This window comes from Dipodomys spectabilis, unplaced genomic scaffold (genome assembly GCF_019054845.1).
Source record: "Dipodomys spectabilis isolate Male_0828 unplaced genomic scaffold, ASM1905484v1 ptg000054l, whole genome shotgun sequence".
Taxonomy (NCBI): domain Eukaryota; kingdom Metazoa; phylum Chordata; class Mammalia; order Rodentia; family Heteromyidae; genus Dipodomys; species Dipodomys spectabilis.
In genome coordinates, this window is record NW_024870731.1 from 10499169 (window position 1) to 10519603 (window position 20435).

At 44.2% G+C, this 20435-nt stretch overlaps 1 protein-coding gene across 5 annotated transcripts in view; it reads right to left on the reverse strand.

The window, feature by feature from the left end:
* Rftn1 (raftlin, lipid raft linker 1) overlaps positions 1-20435 on the reverse strand; it is a 220220-nt gene that overhangs the window by 22862 nt on the left and 176923 nt on the right. For all 5 annotated transcript variants that reach the window (XM_042680088.1, XM_042680089.1, XM_042680091.1 and 2 more), the window contains exon 7: positions 13050-13165. In XM_042680088.1, the coding sequence (XP_042536022.1) occupies positions 13050-13165 (116 nt within the window). The remainder of the gene's footprint in view (positions 1-13049; positions 13166-20435) is intronic.

Here is a 20435-nt window from a genome sequence, read left to right on the forward strand (position 1 = left end):
TGGTTTTCTGAAGTCCTACACTGAGGGAGGTGGGCAGGGGAACAGGCACTGGGCTGGAGGGACAGGATATATCCTTATGTGCTATCTAAGTGCACACTTAGGCAGAATGAGAACCAGGAGGGGTTGGTTCTCTGATCCCGGGAAAGTAATGAGGCTGGATGGTTGAAGATCAAGGGCATGATGGCTGGGGCGGACTCTGACCATTAGAATGGACAGGCACTATAGTTCTGCATGCAGTTATCAACTCCAGACCCCTACGTGCTGTCGGCCACTCACAGCAGGACCGCATGCTTCAATAGTGAGATGCTCCTAGACTCCAGCTGCAGATATCAAGTGCACAAGCCAGTTCAGTGGGCCAGCAAGTACTTTCTGCAGATGTAGAACCAGCTTTGTTTGATAACAAGAAACATTTTCCCCATCTAGGGACTTACCAATTCCTTCTTACTTCCTTTGAGGGAGAGGACAGACTTTCTGGGAGTAAATATGATTTATCACTTTATTATTCTCTCTCTAGAGAATTGAGGGGGGGGGGAGGTGAGGGGATCATATTTCTAACCTTTCTTTCTCATTTTTCACTTTAATCTGTTAGCCAGAAAATAGGATTGGCTCAAAAGAGCTTTTCCACAGTGTACATTGAAAAGATACTTTGGAGTGGAAAGGGTAGGTTAGTCTATAAAAATTCTACGACTTTGAAGTCACAATCGCCACCTTTACCTATTGGCAGTAGAGGCGTGAGAGTGACCCAGGAAATGTCTCTGAATAAAGGTTGGTTCAAAACCTTAAGAAAGGGAGGGATGGAAATGAAAGCATTAGTCTGCTTGCCAATCTAGCAAGGGACCCACCATACATAGCACCTATGATTTTTCTCCCTCTGACTCGCTCTGCTTGGTAAATGTGAAGTGTCATCCTTCCAATCAGGGTTGGGGCAATCACAGCCAGTCAATATTCTCTTTGTGGAACCCTCACTGTCAGCATCTTGTTGCTATGGTTACGCCATTCTAACAACACTCTGCTCCTACTGGTTCTCCTTTCCTCAAATGAAATCACACTGTGCTAATCCCCCCAGCACGTCCTCCAAGAACTCAGCTCCTGGTAAGTGCATGCACAACTAATAAGGCTTCTGAGGTGCCCAGAATGTCCATTTCCAGCTTTCAGGACATGTTGGCAGGCCCTTGACTGCCCTGTAGTCTCCTCTCATTCTCCCTCCGAGCCTACATAAAACAAGCTGTTGAGTGAGTTAGCATCGGCATCTGGACTGTAACCCACCGGAGGACAAGCTAGTAAAAGAAAAACACCCAAATCAAGAAACTAAAATGATCTCAAAGATATTGCCCAACTCTCAAAAATCCTTCTGGAACCCTCTATTTTACCTCATCATGCCAGCACACTGGCCACTGCTTGGCATGCCAGCTCCAAAAAGACAGGGAGTTGCCTTGTTCCCACAATTAGTTTTTGAGTGAGTCAGTATATAGATCTATCACAGCGTATCTATTCTCAATGTATTAACTGCTATAATCTCATCTAGCAATAACAAGACACAAATTTGCTATTGAAAATGTGAGCTAATCTGCCAAGAAGTGGCGCTATCACTTTTCTGAGCATTCTTTATGTGCAAGTTAGAAATATATTTATGTATAAAAATTAAATACACAGAGCCATATGCTAGTCACCAAGCACCAAGGCCACTGGCCTTTAGTCAAGACTGGGCTATTATTTAACTGGCCATACATATTGATTTGTCCCTTCTCAGCTTTGGAACCACTGGGGTGTGTCACGGCTTGCCTATTGAGAGATAGTATGTGTTTTCCCACTGAACCCTGAGTTTGGTTTTGTGGCTTTATTTAGTCAATGGGACATTAACACATGCAATACAAACAGAGGCATGAAATAAGGCCACACTTGGGGCCTGCCAATGGGCAGCAATCAAGGACACTCTGTGAGGGTCATCCTATATAGGATCCCATACTAGCCTACTAGATGTTAAGATATGCAAAAATCTGTTGCCCTTGCTAAAAGCTAGCCAAGTGCCAGATACACAAGTGAGGTCACTCTAAGTCACTAAGCCATTAGTGACTTAGCAATGATCCACCAAGTGCCCTACAGTAGAATTGCCGAGATGAAGAATCGTTAGCTAAATAAATGATTACCAGAAGCTGTCATGCTTGAGATGATTTGTTACCCAATAAAAACTGATACAGACTAGAAAATACAATACCCAACTAATACTTAATAGAAACAAGTCATCTTGCTTCTTTGAAAGTGACTTAGTGTTTATATCAGAAGTTGACTCTGCAGAATCCTGTGGCACAGATAGATTTTAAATAAAATGATGCCTTTGTGCAAATTCTGCTACTCACTTTCTTACCTAAACCTCCTTTTGATATCAAGAATTTTTCAAGGTGAAATCAAAGATACAACTTGTTTGAATGGGATAAAATTCCAAAGTAAAGACCTCAAAGGAATGAGAAGACAAGCCATGGACTAAGAAAGTATTTGTTCCAGGCTTATAACCCTAGCTACACAGGAAGCTGAGATCTGGAGGATCAGGATCAAAGTCAGCCAAGGCAGAAAAGTTTGTGAGACTCCATCACCAAATAATGAGCAAAGAAGCTGGACTAGAGGTGTAGCTCAAGTGGTATAATGCCAGCCACAAGCAAGCAAGCCAGATGAATGTGAGGCTTGGAGTTCAAGCCTTGGAACGGACACAGAAGACATATCAGAAAAAGGACTTGTACCCAGAATACATAAAGAACTCTTAAAACTCAACAGTAAGAAAGAAAACAATTAAAAATCAGCATAAGCTCTAGATAGACACCAATAAAGATATGGCAAGTAAGTATATGAAATATGATGTTTATTTCTGGGCATTGGTGGCTCATGCCTGTAATCCTAGCTACTCAGGAGTCTAAGATCTGAGGATTATGGTTCAAAGCCAGGCAGGCAGAAAAGTGTGTGAGATTTTTCTCTAACCACCAAAAAGCTGGAAGTAGAGGTCTGACTCAAGTGGTAGAATGTCACTAAGGGATAGCATCCAGGCCCTGAGTTTAAGCCACAGTACAATCTTTCTCTCTCTCTCTCTTTTCTCTCTCTCTCTCTCTCAAACACACACACACACACACACACACACACACACACACACACACACACACACACACATTTATCATGTCACTAAGGAAAATGAAAGTCAAGAAGATACCACTATACAACTATGACAATGGTCAGAATCCCAAACACTGACAACACTAAATGCTGGTGAAGTGTGGGGTAACAGGAACTCTCATCCATTGGTGGTGGGAATGCAAAATGTCACAGCCACTTTGGAAGACAGTTTGGCAATTTCTTACAAAATTAAACATACCATACAATGCAGAAGTTACATTCCTTTGCATTTACATCAAAGAGCTGAAACATCTGTCCACCCCCAAACCTGAACAGGGGTGTTTCTATCAGCTTTATCCACGAAAGGAATAGAGATGTCTTTCAGTTGATGAATAGATGGATAAAACACAGGAAAAACATGAGTCATGCCACTCCTTGACATGGGAGAACTCCCAAGTCTATATTACCTGGTGAGGAAGCCAATCTGAAAAGGCTACATCCTATCTGACTTTAGCTATATAACATTCTGGAAAAGACAGAATAATGGAGATGACAAAAAGATCAGTAATTTCCAGGGTTCCAGGGTAGGAGAAGGGGTTTAGGCCAGTGCACAAGCTCTATATGATACTATAAGATTTGATACATGTCACCACGTATTTGTCAAAACTCACAGACAATGCAACACCAAGAGTGAAATCCAATGGAAACTAGGGGCTGTGAGGGATTTGAGATGTAGTTTCCTCGGTTTTCACAAATGTTCCACTCTAGGGGAGCTTTTGGGAGTTGGGAGGATAGACACACCCAGGAATTCTCACTTGCTTCAGTCTAATGTTGCTGCAAACTTAAAGCTGCCCTAAAATAGGAAGTTAATTGTTCCTTCAAGAAAGGGTCTTTGAGCGAGGGGTGTCGCTCAGTGGCCGAGTGCTTGCTCAGCACGGGTCATGGGCAACACTGTAAAGAAAAAAGTAAAAGCCTAGTAATGATGGAATATTTTCAGGATATGTTGTTAAATATAAAACTTTTCAACAGTATGAATCACTATCATCCCATTTTTGTAAAAACTGTGCAAGTATAGGCAGAATACACTCTGGCAGGATCTACACTAAGACTCCTATCACCATCTTCCCAGCAGGAAAGGTTCATGTTTGTGTGTGTACTTGAACTCAGGGCCTCGCACTCTCACTTGATTCTTCCACTCAAGTCTGGCACTCTAGCACTTTTACCACAGCTCCACATTTGGCTCTTAGTAGATAAACTGGAGCTAAGAGTCTCATAGACTTTTCTACCTGGACTGGTTTCAAACTGGGATCCTCAGATTTCAGCCTCTCAGGTAAGCAGTGAGCTACCAAGTTATTCTTTATTTCCTTAGTTATGTTGGCTAAATTACCATGAACCACCTTTACAGCTTATTGGTATACAAGTGAAATTATCTTGAAGTTCATCTACTTAAAACTTGAAAATTAAGTGGCACAGAGCAACAGTCACCATAATCTAAGGTTCAGGCATTTTCCTCAGGCCCCTGAACATCCTGTACCTCCTTATATGTATTAGTAGCCACTCTCCTCCACTCTCTGTCCTCTTTGTGGCCATTAATCCACTTTCCACCTCAACAGATTTGCCTAATCTGAACACTTAAAGTGAAATCCATTTGCTATGTGATCTCCTGAGACTGGTTGTGTGTGTGTGTGTGTGTGTGTGTGTGTGTGTGTGTGTGTGTGTGTGTGTGTGTGTGTGTGTGTGTGTGTGTGTGTGTGTGTGTGTGTGTGTGTGTGTGTGTGTGTGTGTGTGTGTGTGTGTGTGTGTGTGTGTGTGTGTGTGTGTGTGTGTGTGTGTGTCCTGAACTCAGGGCCTGAGGGTCCCTGAGCTTTTTTGTTAAAGGCTAGCATTCTACCACTTGAGTCACAGATCCACTCCCAGCTTTTTACTAGTTAATTGAAAAGTCTCACAGACTTTTCTTCCTGGGCTGGCTTCAAACCATGATCCTCAGTTCTCAGCCTCCTGAGGGGCTAGGATTACAAGTGTGAGCCATGGGTGTCCAACACTGTTTTCTTTCACTTCCAGTTTGTCCATGCTGTACCAGTACGAGGCCCAATTCCTTTCCACACTGAGTAATGCTGCAGTCTGCATGGACACTGCATGGTATACATCACTTAGAGGAGATTGCAGATTCTTCCACCTTTTGGATAACAGGAGGAAAGCTGTAAGAACACTCACAGGTCTTTATGTGTGCATTAGCCTCTCTCACAGTCCAGTCACTAGGTCTGTGTGACTGTGAGGAAATGTCCATTTATCATTAGAAGGGAAAAAGGTAGAAAAATGAGACCAGAAACCTTGGCATTGTTAAACTTACTCTTGAGCTTTCTCAGATCTAAGGTGCCATATGATTAGAAGTACATGGCAAATGTAAACACCCTCTTTTACCCCAAAGCTCAAGAGGCTGTTTGAGAACCTTGCCTCAAAGAGGCCACTGATTTGAAAGTGGAGGGAGCCTGAGCACCTCCTAACAGCCTTTCTAAGGTGGCCCCGAGGAGGACACTTCAAAGGTGACAAGATTTGGGGACCAATGCATTAAGTCCATTCTACAGTCCATTGAAATCAACCCGAGTTGATAACCCCAGGTTCCAGTCATGTGCATCACTCCAGTGTTCCACACAAATGGTCCAACTAGACCGAGGTCTACATTCGACAAAATACAGACCTCCTCAGCCAGCTAGCTCCCTACTGCCCTGGGTCTTTCCTATACCAACACCAACACACCCAGCTGTTTACAACCTCTTTCTGGCAACTTGACCCCTTCTCCCTCTCCCTCATCCCACCCACCACATATCATTAACCATGGTGGTCATAGGGACATGAGACTCTGAGTCAGCATCAACAGACAGAAGAACAGAAGGATGAATACTCTTCTCTGCATTTTTAAAAATTTCACTTATTTTTTTAGTACTGAGGCTTGAACTTAGGATCTCATGCTTGCTAGGCAAATGCTCTACCACTTGAGCCATGCCCCTAGCCCCTTTGCTTTTATTTATTTATTTAGTCAGTCATGGGGTCTGTACTCTAGGCCTGGGCACTGTACCTCAGCTCTTCAGCTCATGGCTAGTATTCTACCACTTGAGCCACAATGCCACTTCTGGCCTTTTCTGCTTATGTGGTGCTGAGGAATTGAACCCAGGACCTTATGTATTCAAGGCAAGTACTCTACCACTGAGCCACTTTCCTAGGCTCCCCCCCACACCCTGCTTGCTTTTTAGATTGTTTAGTTTATTTTTCAGATAGTTCCATGAAGCTGAACAGATGAAAGCTGGATCAAAAGTGTCCTGTCCTGATGCCTAACTCTGTGATGAAACCCATCCAAGCTCCCCTCGACCTGATACAAGAAGCCCAAGTTCCTGCCTCAACCCAGTACCCTACACAAACACTTGCAGTGTGTCCCACAGAGCAACCTTGCAGAGACGGCCATCCCTGATGCATCAGCTTCCTAAGGCTGCTGTGACACATGACTGTCATGTCCAGGGTGCTAACCACAGTAAAACTTTACTCCAAATCTGAAATAAGAATTACTGGGCCTGAATCAAAGTTTTCAACAGGTTTATGTTCCTTCTGCATGATCAGGGGAGAATCCACTGCTTGCTTCCAGTTTTTCTTCAAGCTGCAGGTGGCTGCTGCCATTCCCTGGCTTGTGGCCACACTTCTCCAATCTTAAACGGCAGCATTTTTAACTCTACTGATAGCTTCACACAGTCCTCTCCTCCACCTCCCTCTTACAAAGATATGGGTGACTATAAGCCCCGCCCAGATAACCTAGGATAATCTCCCATCTCAAGATCCCTGATCTCTCTCTCTCTCTCTCTCTCTCTCTCTCTCTCTCTCTCTCTCTCTCTCTCTCTCTCTCACACACACACACACACATGGATTCTTTTTTCAAGTAAAGCACTTCCAGAGATTAGGACCTTAGATTATTCTGTGGCGAATCCCCCATCACCTTAAGTTATTTTTACTCCTTCCAGAACCTTCCACAAAGGTCTAGTGATGGCCTGACAGCCCATCAGTCCTGAGTTCTGTCACTCTGACCATCCATGTGGCACTTCAAGACACATCAGACCAATTCTGTTTTTAGTTTCTTGAGACAGAGTTTTACATAGCCCAAGCTGGCCTCAAATATGTGATCCTGCTTTAGCTTTCAGATTCCAGGTCCACGGCCCCAGGCCTGGCTGTAGCACTTTGATCTATTTGATCTCCAATACTGGGGAAGGGAAATGACATCCTCAGGGAAGAGACCCTGCGAAGTCACTTTCCTCTATCAACTTCCTAACAACTCTAAAGCCCTAGAGAGTATTTCTGGAGACAAGAGAAAGGATTTTTCTTTTTTGTGTGCTTGTCCTGGGGCTTGAACTCAGGACTTAGATGCTGTCCTTGAGCTTTTGTGCTCAAGGCCAGTGCTCTAGCATGTGAGCCACAGCTCTACTTCTGGCTTTTTGCTGGTTAATCAGAGATAAGAGTCTCACAGACTTTTCCTGACTGGGTTAGCTTCAAACCTAGATCCTCAGATATCAGCCTCCTGAGTAGGTAGGATTATAGGCATGAACCATCTGTCTCTGGCAGCATCACAGTATTTGTATCTGTGCTCACCAGGATTCTCCTGAGACGCATCACCTACAGGGTGCCTGTATCCATACTCACACCCATTTCCCCATCCATATCTACAGATTGTGAGGAAATGGCCTGCATAATCTGGGAAGCACAGCCCAGTTAGCTTTCTGGATAACTTTAAGAAATGCTGGTCTGCCAGGTGCTGGTGGCTCATGCCTGTAATCCTAGCTACTCAGGAGGCTGATATCTGAGGATCATGGTTCAAAGCCAGCCGGGGCAGGAAAGTCCGTTAGATTCTTACCTCCAATAATCTACTCAGAAAAAGCCAGAAATGGCACTGTGACTCAAGTGGTAAAGTGCTATCCGTGAGCACATAGTGGCACATAGGGATAGGGTCCAGATCCTGAGTTCAAGCCCCGGACTGGCAAAACAACAACAAAACCCTCCAATCCACCAGGCACACAGTGGGGAATGCCTATCATCCCAGCTATACATGAAGCCTAACTAGGAGGAACATGGTCCAGGCCAACCTCGAAAAATGAGATTCTATTAAAAAATAATAGACACATGAAGAAATGCTCAACCTCCTTAGCTATTAGAATGGCTATAATCAAGAACTCTAATAACAACAGATGCTGGAGGGGATGCGGACAGAAGGGAACCTTACTGCATTGTTGGTGGGAGTGTAAACTTGTTCAACCACTTTGGAAAGCAGTATGGAGGTTCCTCAAAAGATTCCACATAGAGCTCTCCTATGACCCAGCAATCCCACTTTTGGGCATTTACCCAAATGTTCACAAACAAGACCACACTAAAGCTACCAGCACGACTATGTTTATTGTAGCATTATTTACCATAGCTAAGATATGGAACCAACCCAGATGCCCCTCAGTAGATGAATGGATCAAGAAAATGTGGTATATATACACAATGGAATTCTATGTCTACCTCAGAAAGAATGACATTGTCCCATTTGTTAGGAAATGGAAAGACTTGGAAAAAATTATATTAAGTAAAGTAAGCCAGGCCCAAAGAAACAGGTTCCATGGTTTCCCTTATTTGCAATAACTAGTATATGTCTGAGTCAAGCAGAAAAGGTCAGATAAGGTGAGGTTAGGGAAATGAACCCTAAGATACGTATTCAAATGTTTTTTTCTTTCAGGTGATTGTTTCTAACACATTTACAAGATTATTTCTTTGTTGCTTTGTATGCTCCTCCCCCACGGTATAACCCCTGCTTTCACTGTATTTGATATTGGTATAATTTGTGGAGGGGAAGGGAAAAAACAAATCGTTTTAAATAGGGATACAGGTGGACTCATTGCAACAATGAAATGTACAAGTCATTATGTCGAAAAAGAACTTTACAACTTTGGTGGAGGGGGGGGCGAGGAGGATGGGAAGGGATGGGAAGGGGAAACAAAGGAGGAGGCTACAATGCTTGATAAGAAATGTACTCATTATCTTGCCCATGTAATTGTAACCCCTCTGTACAGTATTCTCACAATAAAAAAAACTCACTGATTTAAAGCCACGGAGAGAGATTAGTGAACATATGACGGAGTCACACAGAGCCACAGAAGTCTTCAACTGAGATACTTCATTTTTTTGAATAAAGTTCTGCACACTCAAAAAAAATAATGAAAACCATGTAGTAGAATGCCACCCAAAAGAATCTATCCATTCACTTGTCAACACTTTCAAGAAAATTAAGAAAATCTGTTTCTGCTTAACTGGATACCAGCCACACTTTTTAAAAATACTTTTAAAATTGTTTTGGCAGTATAGAGTTTGAACATAGGTGCTTTGCCATTTGAGCCATGTCATTTTTTGCTTATTTCTCATGTTGGGTTTTACCCCAGGGCTGACATCAGGTTACAATCTCCTATCTTCACCACCCATGTAGCTATGATTATAGGTTTGCTACCACATTCAGCTTCATTTATATATCACTGATGAAAAAGGCCCATCCCATACTTGACAATGCTTTCCAGGCTGGTATCTCTGAACGTGGTACTGGGAAAGAACTGGCTTTGTGCATTTGTCCATGCCAAGAATTCCTGGGGAAAGCTAAAGCAGCATTCCCAAAAGGGTAACCCCTAAACCAGTATCATGAAATACAGCAATGACCAAAAATAAGAAGTCAAGAGAAAAAAAAGCTGAAATATCTGTGAAAGAAACACATTTGACAAACCTAAAAGAAACCAATGAACAAGCTCAGGAAAAGCTTCTGAATAGAGAAATAATTACCTGACAGTTATTTGATCTAACTTTCCTTTTTTTTTTTTTTTTTTGGTGCCAGTACTAGGGCTTAAACTCAGTGCCTGGGCACTGTCCCTAAGCTTTTTTGCTGAAGGCTAGTGATCTACCACTTGATCCACATCTCCATTTCTGGCTCTCTTGTGGTTAGTTGGAGAAAAGAGTCTGGCTTTAAATCACGATCATTGGATCTCAGCCTCCTGAGTTGCTAGGATTACAGGCATGAGCCACTGGTGCTGGGTTTCTTAAATTAAAAGGACAGTGATGCTCTTATTTTAGCACAAGCATTTTATATGCAGGCAGATCCTATGAATAATTGCCTGACTTAGAATTTTTCCCAATATTAATGCAAAAGTAATCACATTCAATAGAAACCATAGCTCACATCTGATCTTTTTCTGGGCCAGCAACAAGTAAGATTTTCTATTAGACTCTCTGTCAAGTCTCTCTCTGCCTTGTGTCTCTTCTGAGCAGTGGCAACCAGCCATAGCTACCAATCAGGTACATGATTGTGGGGGGGTGGGAACAATCTCTACTCCATGGTATGCCATGTAGCCAAGCTATGATGCCTGATAAGCCAAGGGTATTCAATGCATAGGGGATTTACAATATTTAGAATTCAGGATGGGCTTTTAGAAGGTCACTTCACCATAAATGCACCTGCAGCTACAGTGTATGTCGACTCAGTATCCATCACAGAATCAAAGGCAGTAGAAAGACACATCAGGAACTGCTACCATTCCATCATCATATAACTCATCATCACCAACACTGAACATAAATGGCATTGTCTACCATCCTGATAGATGCTGGATCGTGAGAATCAACACACAAATCGCCAGGACCCACTTCTAGGGTTTCTGATTCTGTGAGTCCAGGATAAGTCCCAAGAATCTGAATTTCTTCCCAGGAGATGCTGCTGCCGCCGCTACACCAGCTAGCTTCACCATTAAGTCAGGAAACCCAGACAATCTTGTGCAGGCTCCAAGGAACCGTACACTCATCCCCACAGCCTGCCAATCACCATGCACACATGCATGTGTTTCTGGGTGCAGTCACACATCACTGCTGTCACAGAGATGAAGCTTGTGGGCTGCTGAGCAACAAGCACACCCCTTCTTTAATGGAGATCTTGAGACCCCCTGGTTAGTTAACACACCCCTCCTCCCAGGAGCCTCTCCCCCAGCACCAGGATGATCATCTCTACCCCATCCTCCTCTGGAAGGGCTTTGAGATGACATGGCCTGCCCAGGTGACATGACACCAAGCACCCGCACCATTTCCCGGTAGGGACACAGAGGCTGGAGAAACGCCTGGGAACCAAGACTATGGCCACAAAGCAGAGAATACTGGTTCCATATTTCCCTTGCCAAATAGGTGCTCATCCCTGCACAAAGGACTAGTGCAACACTGGTTCCATTATGTCAGTTTCTGTGTGTACTCTGGCTGTAAATGGTTACTCCCCATCCCTCCCAAATACCAGCCTGCCCCCAGCAGCCCAACTCTTCACACCTGAAAAGCTGACCTGCAGTGGCCTGGGGCTGGACACCTGTTATCCTAGCGAGGTGGGAGGGCTGAAATTGGGAGGATCATGGTTTGAGACTAGTCCAGGTCGAAAGACTATCTCAAACAAGCTTAGATATAGTGGTATATCTGTCATTCTAGCTATGGCTGGAAGCAAAAGATAGGAGGGTCTTGGTCCTTGCTTGGGCAAGAAGTAAGACACTATCTTAAAAACAATCAGTGTGTGGGCTGGGAATGTGGCTTAGTGGTAAAAGTGCTTGCCTAGCATGCATGAAGCCCTAGGTATCACATAAACAAAAAAAGCTGGAAGTGGTGCTGTGGCTCAAACGGTAGAGTGCTAGCTTTGAGCAAAAGAAGCTCAGGGATAGTGCCCAGACCTTGAGTTCAAGTCCCAGGACTGGCCAAAAAAAACAGTGCAAAAAAAAAAGGCCTGAAAGTGCCCAGCACTGGTGACTCATTCCTGTAATCCTAGCTAATTAGGAGGCTGAGATCTGAGGATTATGGTTCAGGATCAGCCTGGGCAGAAAAGTCCATGAGACTCTCATTTCCAATAAACCAGCAAAAAGCTGGAAGTAGAGCTGTGGCTCAAGTGCAGAGTGCCAGTCCTCTGTGAAAAACAGACAGTGCAAGTCCCTGAGCTTAAGCCTTAAAGCTGGCACACTGGCATGTGTGTCTGCGTGGGCACGCTGGTGCACACGTGCACACACACACACACACACACACACATGGCGAAGGGAGGAGGACTGGGAAGCCCAGTTTGGCAAAGGCCCAGGGTAGTGCCAGCTCTGTGTCACCCTGGCATGTCCAGAAACAGTGTTCTATATCCAAACAGCTTTCTTTACCACCCCCCTTCCCATGTGCTCCCCCCATACAAGGTGTGTGCACTAGCGAGTGATTTATCACATCCATGACATACTTGAGTACCCAGTGATACCTAGAAGCAAGTCAGCTCTTCCAAAGTACCAGCAGGACCTGGCTTGAGGAAGCCCTGTGCCCATAGCCACTGCCCAAATACACCCTTCAAGCACTTACTGTAAAACCTTTGGCAGTGGACTTAACCTTGCTGTGGCTCAGTCTCCTAACTGTGAAACAGAGGTAACACCAATGTTAGCCGCTAAGTTCATTATGAAGGGCACAGAGCTGCCAGGCACTAATTTCTTCCAAGGATGGCTGGCACAGGGCAGCCAGAGGCCTAACTCCAATAACCACATTGCTGTCATTATTACACAGGCCACAAGCTATGCCCGTGCCTCATTTGTCAGTTTTCAGTGATATGCAAATGAACAAAAAATGACTCTCTTTTCATCCCCCGAGCCTGGCATATGCAATGTGTTTTTCATGCAGAATGGGAAAAGTGGGGGCGCACTTTTCCAAGGGAGCCTGGAAGGACTCCATGGAAGGGGTCCTCCTAGGGCTTATACAGGTGAACTCCCCCCCCCCCCCCCCCCCCCCCGCCACCTTTTTTTTTTTTTTCCAGAAGAAAGGCCCAGCTGGGCAGCCGCCCACAGTCAGATGAAACAAGCAGATAAAACAATCACTGCCCAACAAAAGCAGCTCGGCTGCCAACCCCCACTTACTTCCAGGACTGTCCATTGTTCCACAACAATAGCGTCATAGCCCTGTATGGTTTTGCTATCTTCTGTGGAAACAGCTTCAAAGATGAATACTCCATCTGTCAAGCCATGTAAGGAATCTGTGGAGAAAGCAAGAAGCGGGGGGCTGTGTGAGCCGTTGGTGGCAGAAGGCTTACGAGCAGCAACATTTTTCACTGCATCCATTAATAATCCCAATCAGAACATCTTTTCAGCATGTTAATTAAAGAAGGCACACACAGCCACGGAGTCTAGCCCCATCAGAATGAATGAGACTAATTTACCTCGCGGTTTTGAATAATACCCTTGATTTTAGGAGCCCAAATTTCATTGTTAGTAATCACCAGCTGATTTCACGTGCTTACCTTCCTTCCTCGCGGCCCAACGTCAGGATGCATGGGGGGTGGAGGGGGGAAGAACGGGACTTAGGGTAAAACACAGCCATTTACAGACCATGATTTAGAAGCAAACTATATTTAGGTGAGAGGGATTGCTTTTGATTTTTTTTAAAGGCAGGATAGATTGATTCAACATGCCAGAGCTGAGCTGTCAAGCATACCAGAGGATGCGTTGACTCTTGGAGGTTTGTGTGATAAAGGCTGAGGCTGCTGCTGGCAGCTCTCCAAAGAGAGGTTTTGGAGGGGAATTCTCCCCCAATGATTCACTATGGAAAAAGTTCATTGCTCTAGTCAAGTTAGCTGGGTTGGAGTTCGGACAATTCAACAACGGAGAAGTCAGGCACTAGATGGTAAAGGGGATATAGGAAATGGGAACAGAGCCCTGCCTTGGGGAAGATGTACCGGGAAGTGCCTTCTACCCTCTCCTGGCTCATGGTCCCTATGTATCTTTTAGTTATTAAGACTGGGGAACAGAGGATTTATGAGACTCCCATGGTCTAGGTCCAGGCTCAGGGAGTGCTGTGATCCCCTGGGGGGGCATGGCCTCTTCAGATGGGGCTGAGGAAAGATGGTAGACCCTGGTCCCTAGGGTCTACTCCACTCACAGTGCTCAGGCATGAACTGTGCCTGTCCTAGCCCCCAATGGGACTGAAGTCAAAGATAGAACCCTTAGAAAGATAATAAGCTGTAGATAATTCAAACTAAATGAGGTATAATGGTGAAGTCCTAGTCTAAAAGGAAGGCAGAAGTACCTGAGCCCTCTGTTGCTCCCCTCCGCCCCTAGAGGTCACAGGGAAAGATGTCATATGGTGACAGAGGTCTGCAAGCCAGAGGGAGAGAGAGAGACAGAGAGAGAGAGAGAGAGAGAGAGAGAGACAGAGAGAGAGAGAGAGAAACAGAGACAGAGAAAGAGAGACAGAGAGAGAGAGACAGACAGAGAGCAGAGTCCCAACATGCTTATCAGAAACTGAATTTTTTCACACCTTGATCATGAGTTTCTTGCTTCCACAAATGGGAGGTAATACGTGTCTATTTGCTGTTGAAGTCGCTCAGGCTCTGGTCTTGTAGCAGCCCTAGCAGACTCATTCAAAGCCATTTTAACAATACATTACTTAAAAGGATGATTTTAGTAGGAAAAAAATGTATAATAAGGATCCTTTTTTTTAAACAGGGAAGGTAGACAAATTCACAAAGTTACTTGAATCACTGGAGTTCCCAGAACTACCAGTATTTTCCTTAAGTTTTAAAGCAAAGGACTACTGTGGTTGCCTAACATTCTTCACTCAGGTCCCCTCTACAACACTGAAAGGTCATCCATGAGAAGAAGTTATTCCTAACACTTGCAAGAATAAAAGGCTAAGCTTAATCTTCTTCATCTATAAAAAGCTTTTATAAATTGATAGTTAAAAATACTAGAATATGGGGCTGGGGAGGTAACTCAGCAGTAAAATGCTTGCCTTGCATGCATGAGGCCCTGGGTTTGATTCCTCAACACCACGTAAGCAAAAAAACCCCAGAAGTGGTGCTGTGGCTCAAGTGGTAGAGCTCTAGCCTTGAGCTGAATTGTTCAGGGAGGACAGCACCCAGGCCCAGAGTTCAGGCCCCACAACTGACAAAAGAATAAAAATAAAAAATTATTAGAATACCAACAGAAATGAGCCAAGAATATGAACTAGAATTTTTTTCTCCATGGGGCTGGGAAGTTGGCTCAGTGGTAGAGTGCTTGCCTCATATGCATGAGGCCCTGGGTTTGATTCCTCAGCACCACAAAAGCAGAAAAAAGCCAGAAGTATCACTGTGGTTCAAGTGGTAGAGCGCTAGCCTTGAGCTGAAGAGCTGAGGGACAGCGCCCAGGCCCAGAGTTCAGCCCCCACGACCAACCAAAGAATAAATAAATAATTTTTTTTTCTCTCCATGAAATAATAAAAAAAAATGAACGTTTTTCCTTTTGCACACTGGCAATGTAAACACTCATAGCTGGTAGAGGTACAGGGCCCTGGGAATGTTTGTTGTGGATAAGAAAGCTTGAACTACCCAGTCATTTTAGAAAGAAACTTACTAAGGTCTGAAGTGCCAATCATAAAACCTCTATCCTTTGTGACCTCCAAATCTTCTTTCTGTCCTAAGGTAACAAACACCAAGGCTATCAAATGCTTATCTATAAGCTTTGATTCTAAAATTAAGACATGAATGTCCAACAATCCAAATATTCAACCACAGAAAAACAGGTGAATAAATCAGGAGTTCCATACATTTAAAATACTATACTGTTCTGAAAAAAATGTCATGAGAATTTAATGATTCAAGAGAATACTTTAGATACAAAGATTACTGTAGGGAAAAAATCCCAAGACACAAAACTGCCTTATGAACTAAAAATGAATTCCTATGTTACAAATGTTAAGGTAAACTTTAAAAAATACACACAGTACTATAATCCAATAATTTAGATTTTCTTTTTCACCCTTTTCTGAAAGAGTTCATCCAAGAGTAACAGAAAATGGACAACACAGAAGAAGTCTCTTTTTTCTTTGTCTTACGTAGCTCTCAAACTAGAGAGATTTAACATGGTTTAGAAACTATGAAGGCATGATCCAAACAGAAAGAACTTTCCATAGAGGAATCTAGAAAGAGAAACTGCATTCAGCAGCATGGCAATGTGTTCCTAGAAACATTCACACACTCACTCTAAATGACCCATCGGCTACTCATTCACTCATTCTGACATTTGCTAGCCACCTGGTTTCTGGTGGTTTTGTGACCAACAGCCTGTCACAGTAGAGGGCTAAGCAGCTCTTCTGAATAAAGATTCCTCAGTCCTGCACCAGAATGCTGGGTACCAGAGGACACCAGGAATCACTCAGTTTCCATCCATATTGCATATTAACTCACAGCTTCTACAAGACATGCTAGATTGGACCCTCTGTGCCTGCAGATCTGCATCTGTGAGTCTAACCAACTGCTGGTGTGTGTGTGTGTGTGTGCATGCGCTGGTACTGGGGCTTGAACTTAGGGCCTACCTTCAGTACTATCCCTGAGCTTTTGTTCTCAAGGCCTAGTGCTCTACCACTTGAGCCAAAGCTCTACTTATGGCTTTTTTATTCTGGCTAACTGGAGATGAGAATACCAAGGACTCTCTTGCCCATGCTGGCTTTGAACCACAATCCAGGTTTTAGCTTCCTGTATGGCTAGGATTACATGTGTGAGCCACTGGAGCCTGGCACTAGCTTATTTTCTTATTTATTTATTTTTGTTATTATTCCCTAAACCATACAGTACAACAACTACATATGTGGCATTGGTAACAGGTATTGTAAGTCATCCAGAGATGGTTAAGATGTGCCATTTGATGGAGTGACTTGAGAAGTTGCAGCTTTTCGTATATAAGGGGCCTTCCTGGAACCCATCACCCTGACAGAAATCTAGTTTCCAAAGGCTCTTCCTCCATCTCCTCAATGGAAAACCTTTAAGTCTTCTAAATGTGCTCACTATGCTTCTTTATGAACCCCGAAGGCCCAATTCAACATAAAAATATTATGACTGTCTTTAGCTTGCCACCAGCACAGGGCCACAGCTTGACCAGATTTCTTCTCCCTCCGCAGGCCGTAGCCTGAGAGACTGTGTGGTCAGTGGACTGACAAGGCTGGGTCTAGGGTGTGAAGTATTTATCCACCATCTACCCTGTCCACTGCCTGCCTCTCAGCCCCTCACCCCACTGCTCTGTTCTTTGCATCCAGAGGTCAGATTCACCTACTCCATTCTGAAGCAAGTTTAGAATGGCTGTCAAAATTTGGTCATCTGTAACAGCAAAAATAGTCAATGAACCACAGAGAGGAGACAGCTGGGCTTTTAAAGAGCTCCTTGTTTTGACGGCCTCGTCCACTCTCTATCTCCTCATTACCTCCCCAGCTCAGCCTCTTGGAAATGTGCACCGAGGTGGGCATAAAGAGGTCTCTCAGAGCGAAGGCTCCCAGTATAAAAAGGTTAAACCGCCCTCCATCTATGGAAAACATTCCATTATCACTGCATTTTTTATTAAAGGAAAGATGCTTCCCTACTGTGTACAAAGAGCTATTTGCCCTGGCATTACATAAATATTTGATGCTGGTCTTTTGGCAAAAGGCCACCTTAACATTCCAAGTTTATGATTTACAAGAAAGATGTAGGAGAAGATTTGTCATATTATCTCAAGAGGTAAATTCTGGGCGCTTTGCAAGCACTGAGACTGTCTGCCGAGCTTGGATTCAAGTCATTGCTTGGTACTGGTCTCCAAAGTCGAGTCTAGAATATGCACTTCAAATGCATAACCCATATGCGATGCATCTGGTCGATTTTACAGGTTTACAAACAAATGTTATTTTACTGTTCTTTTTGTGTGTGTATGCCAGTAGTGAGGCTTGAACTCAGGGTCTCATGATCTCGCTTGGCTTTTTCATTCATGAATGGTATTCTACCACTTGGATCATACCTCTATTTGTTTTGTTCCTAGTTAATTGGAGATAAGAGTCTCATGGACTTTTCTGCCTGGGGTGGCTTTGAACCATAATCCTCAGATCTCAGCCTCCTGAGTAGCTAGGATACATGTGAGTCAATAGTACCCTGCTTGCTATTATCTGCTTAACAAGCTAAGTTAGAGTAAACTATCCATATTGCAGCATAAGCTATCTTGCCTCTCTGGGGAGCAAGTTGTTTCTGGATCCCCAACCACTTTTGGAAGCTGCATATGTCCTTAGCACCCTGAGAATCCAGAAAGGATGCCAACGATGTGAGCCTAATGACACCTGTGGCTATGCCGACGTGAGATCCATCACAGAACCCTTAGCAGCCAACCTGCTCCATTAACAAAGTAGCAAGCCAGACCCTGTGGCTCAAGCCTATAATCCTAGCTATTCAGAAGGCTGAGTGAGATCTGAGGATCAAAATTTAAAGCCAGTTTGGGCAGAAACATCTGTGTGACTCTTATCTCCAATTCACCAGCAAAAAGCTAGAAATGGAGCTATGACTGAAGTGGCAGGGTACCAGTTCTGAGTGAAAAAGGTAAATGACAGCTGAGCGCTGGTGGCTCATGCCTATCTACAAACCTAGCTACTCAGAAGGCTGAATTCTGAGGATCATGGTTGAAGCCAGCCCAGGCAGGAAAGTCCATGAGACTCTTATGTCCAATTAGTCACCAGAAAACTGGAAGTAGCACTATGGCTCAAATGGGTAGCTTGCTAGCCTGGGGTGAAAAAGCTCAGGGACAGTACCCAGGCCCTGAGCTGGAGCCTCATGACCAACAACAACAACAAAATAAGAAAGAAAGAAAAAGGAAAGAGAAAGGAGTGAACCTGTTTCCTCCTTTTCTTGCTCTTTTATCTCTGAGCACTACTCTGGACTAGGCTTCCTTTTCCATTATCACTGTGATATGCAAAACAGTATAGAGAAGATAAATACTACTTCTGCAAGCTCAGGGCTATCTAACCAATCAGAAGGGAAGAAACATTGATTCAGGGTTGGCTGGCATGGTGGTTCTTGGTTCCTCGCAGAATCCTTCCCCAAATTCTGCAAACCATTCCTGTGTAGTTGACAAGATAAAGGTGCCACAAAAGCAATTTGTCCATACTCACAAAATGTACAGGCCCAACTAGGTTGATTCCATTTGGAATCAGGCCCAACTTGTTTGGTTCCAAAGCCTATGATCTTTCTTTTCTTTTTTTGCCAGTCCTAGGGCTTGAATTCTGGGCCTCTGGGCCTGGGCATTGTCTGAACTCCTTTTGCTCAAGGTTAATGCTCTACTACTTGAGCCATGGCAACACTGTGGCTTTTCCTATGATTAATTGGAGATAAGAGTCTCACAGACTTTTCTGCCTGGACTAGCTTAGATCCTCAGACCTTAACCTCCTGAGTACTACAATAATGCACCAGATGTGGTGTGAGCAGTTGGGTGGAGATGAATAGACTGTCATAACTGTGTTCTGACCACTGTACCTCACACTTTGTGTCTTAGAACCTCAGGGTGAAGGGCTGTGTTTCCATGGCTATGTAAAATATATGCCACTATCAAATACAGTGTATTCACAGCATACTCAGTGTGTGTGTGTGTGTGTGTGTGTGTGTGTGTGTGTGTGTGTGTGCGCGCGTGCGCGTGCATGCAGGCACATATGTGTGCATGTGCATGCATGTGCTTGTGTAAGTCCTGGGGCTTGAACTCAGGGCCTGGGCACTGTCCCTAATCTTTTCTGCTCAAAGCTGACATTCTACCACTTGAGCCATAATTCCACTTCTGGCTTTTTGGTGGTTAAGTGAAGAAAAGAGTCTCACACACTTTCCTGCCCAGGTTGGCGCTGAATTGCAATCCTCAGATCTCAGAAGTTAGCTATCAGCCAGGCCTGTCTCATATTTGTGTTTTTGACAAAGGCACTTCAAGAGTGGTCAGGGGCTGTGGGCTGCCTCAGACGTTAAGGAAGGTAGCTAAAGACCTAGTTCTGCTTGGATTAAGATGCAGCTAAAGCAGCACCTCAGCTAGTCTCAGGGATAAGCTGGTCTTTAAAAAAGGCAGAGTGTGACCCCTGTATGACACAGCCTGCAGAACATATCACTTGCAATGTATTTCTGCCATAAACTGTCCATTTATCAAGGCCATAGGACTACCCTCTAGCTCATAGGAAAGAGTGACTAGAAAAATAAGATAAAGGACAGGATGAGGTATACAGCACTTAAGTCCCTAATACAAAACATTCTGCAGGACAAAAGGCTTGGTTCTTTCTAGCAGATAGGGCAGCAAAAGAGGGCTCTTGTAGTCAAAAAGAGGATTCAGAATGCAGCCACCCTATGCAGAGTGCGTTGGTTGAACCATCTGTTGCAAAGGACATTTCTGAAACAAAGAGAGGAAGGATCTGCCAGGGCACACGAGGGTGGGAGGAGAGCAGGACAAGTGGAACACAGGGAGGGGCAGGGAGAAGGCCAGAGACAGACAGACAGACAGACAGAGAGA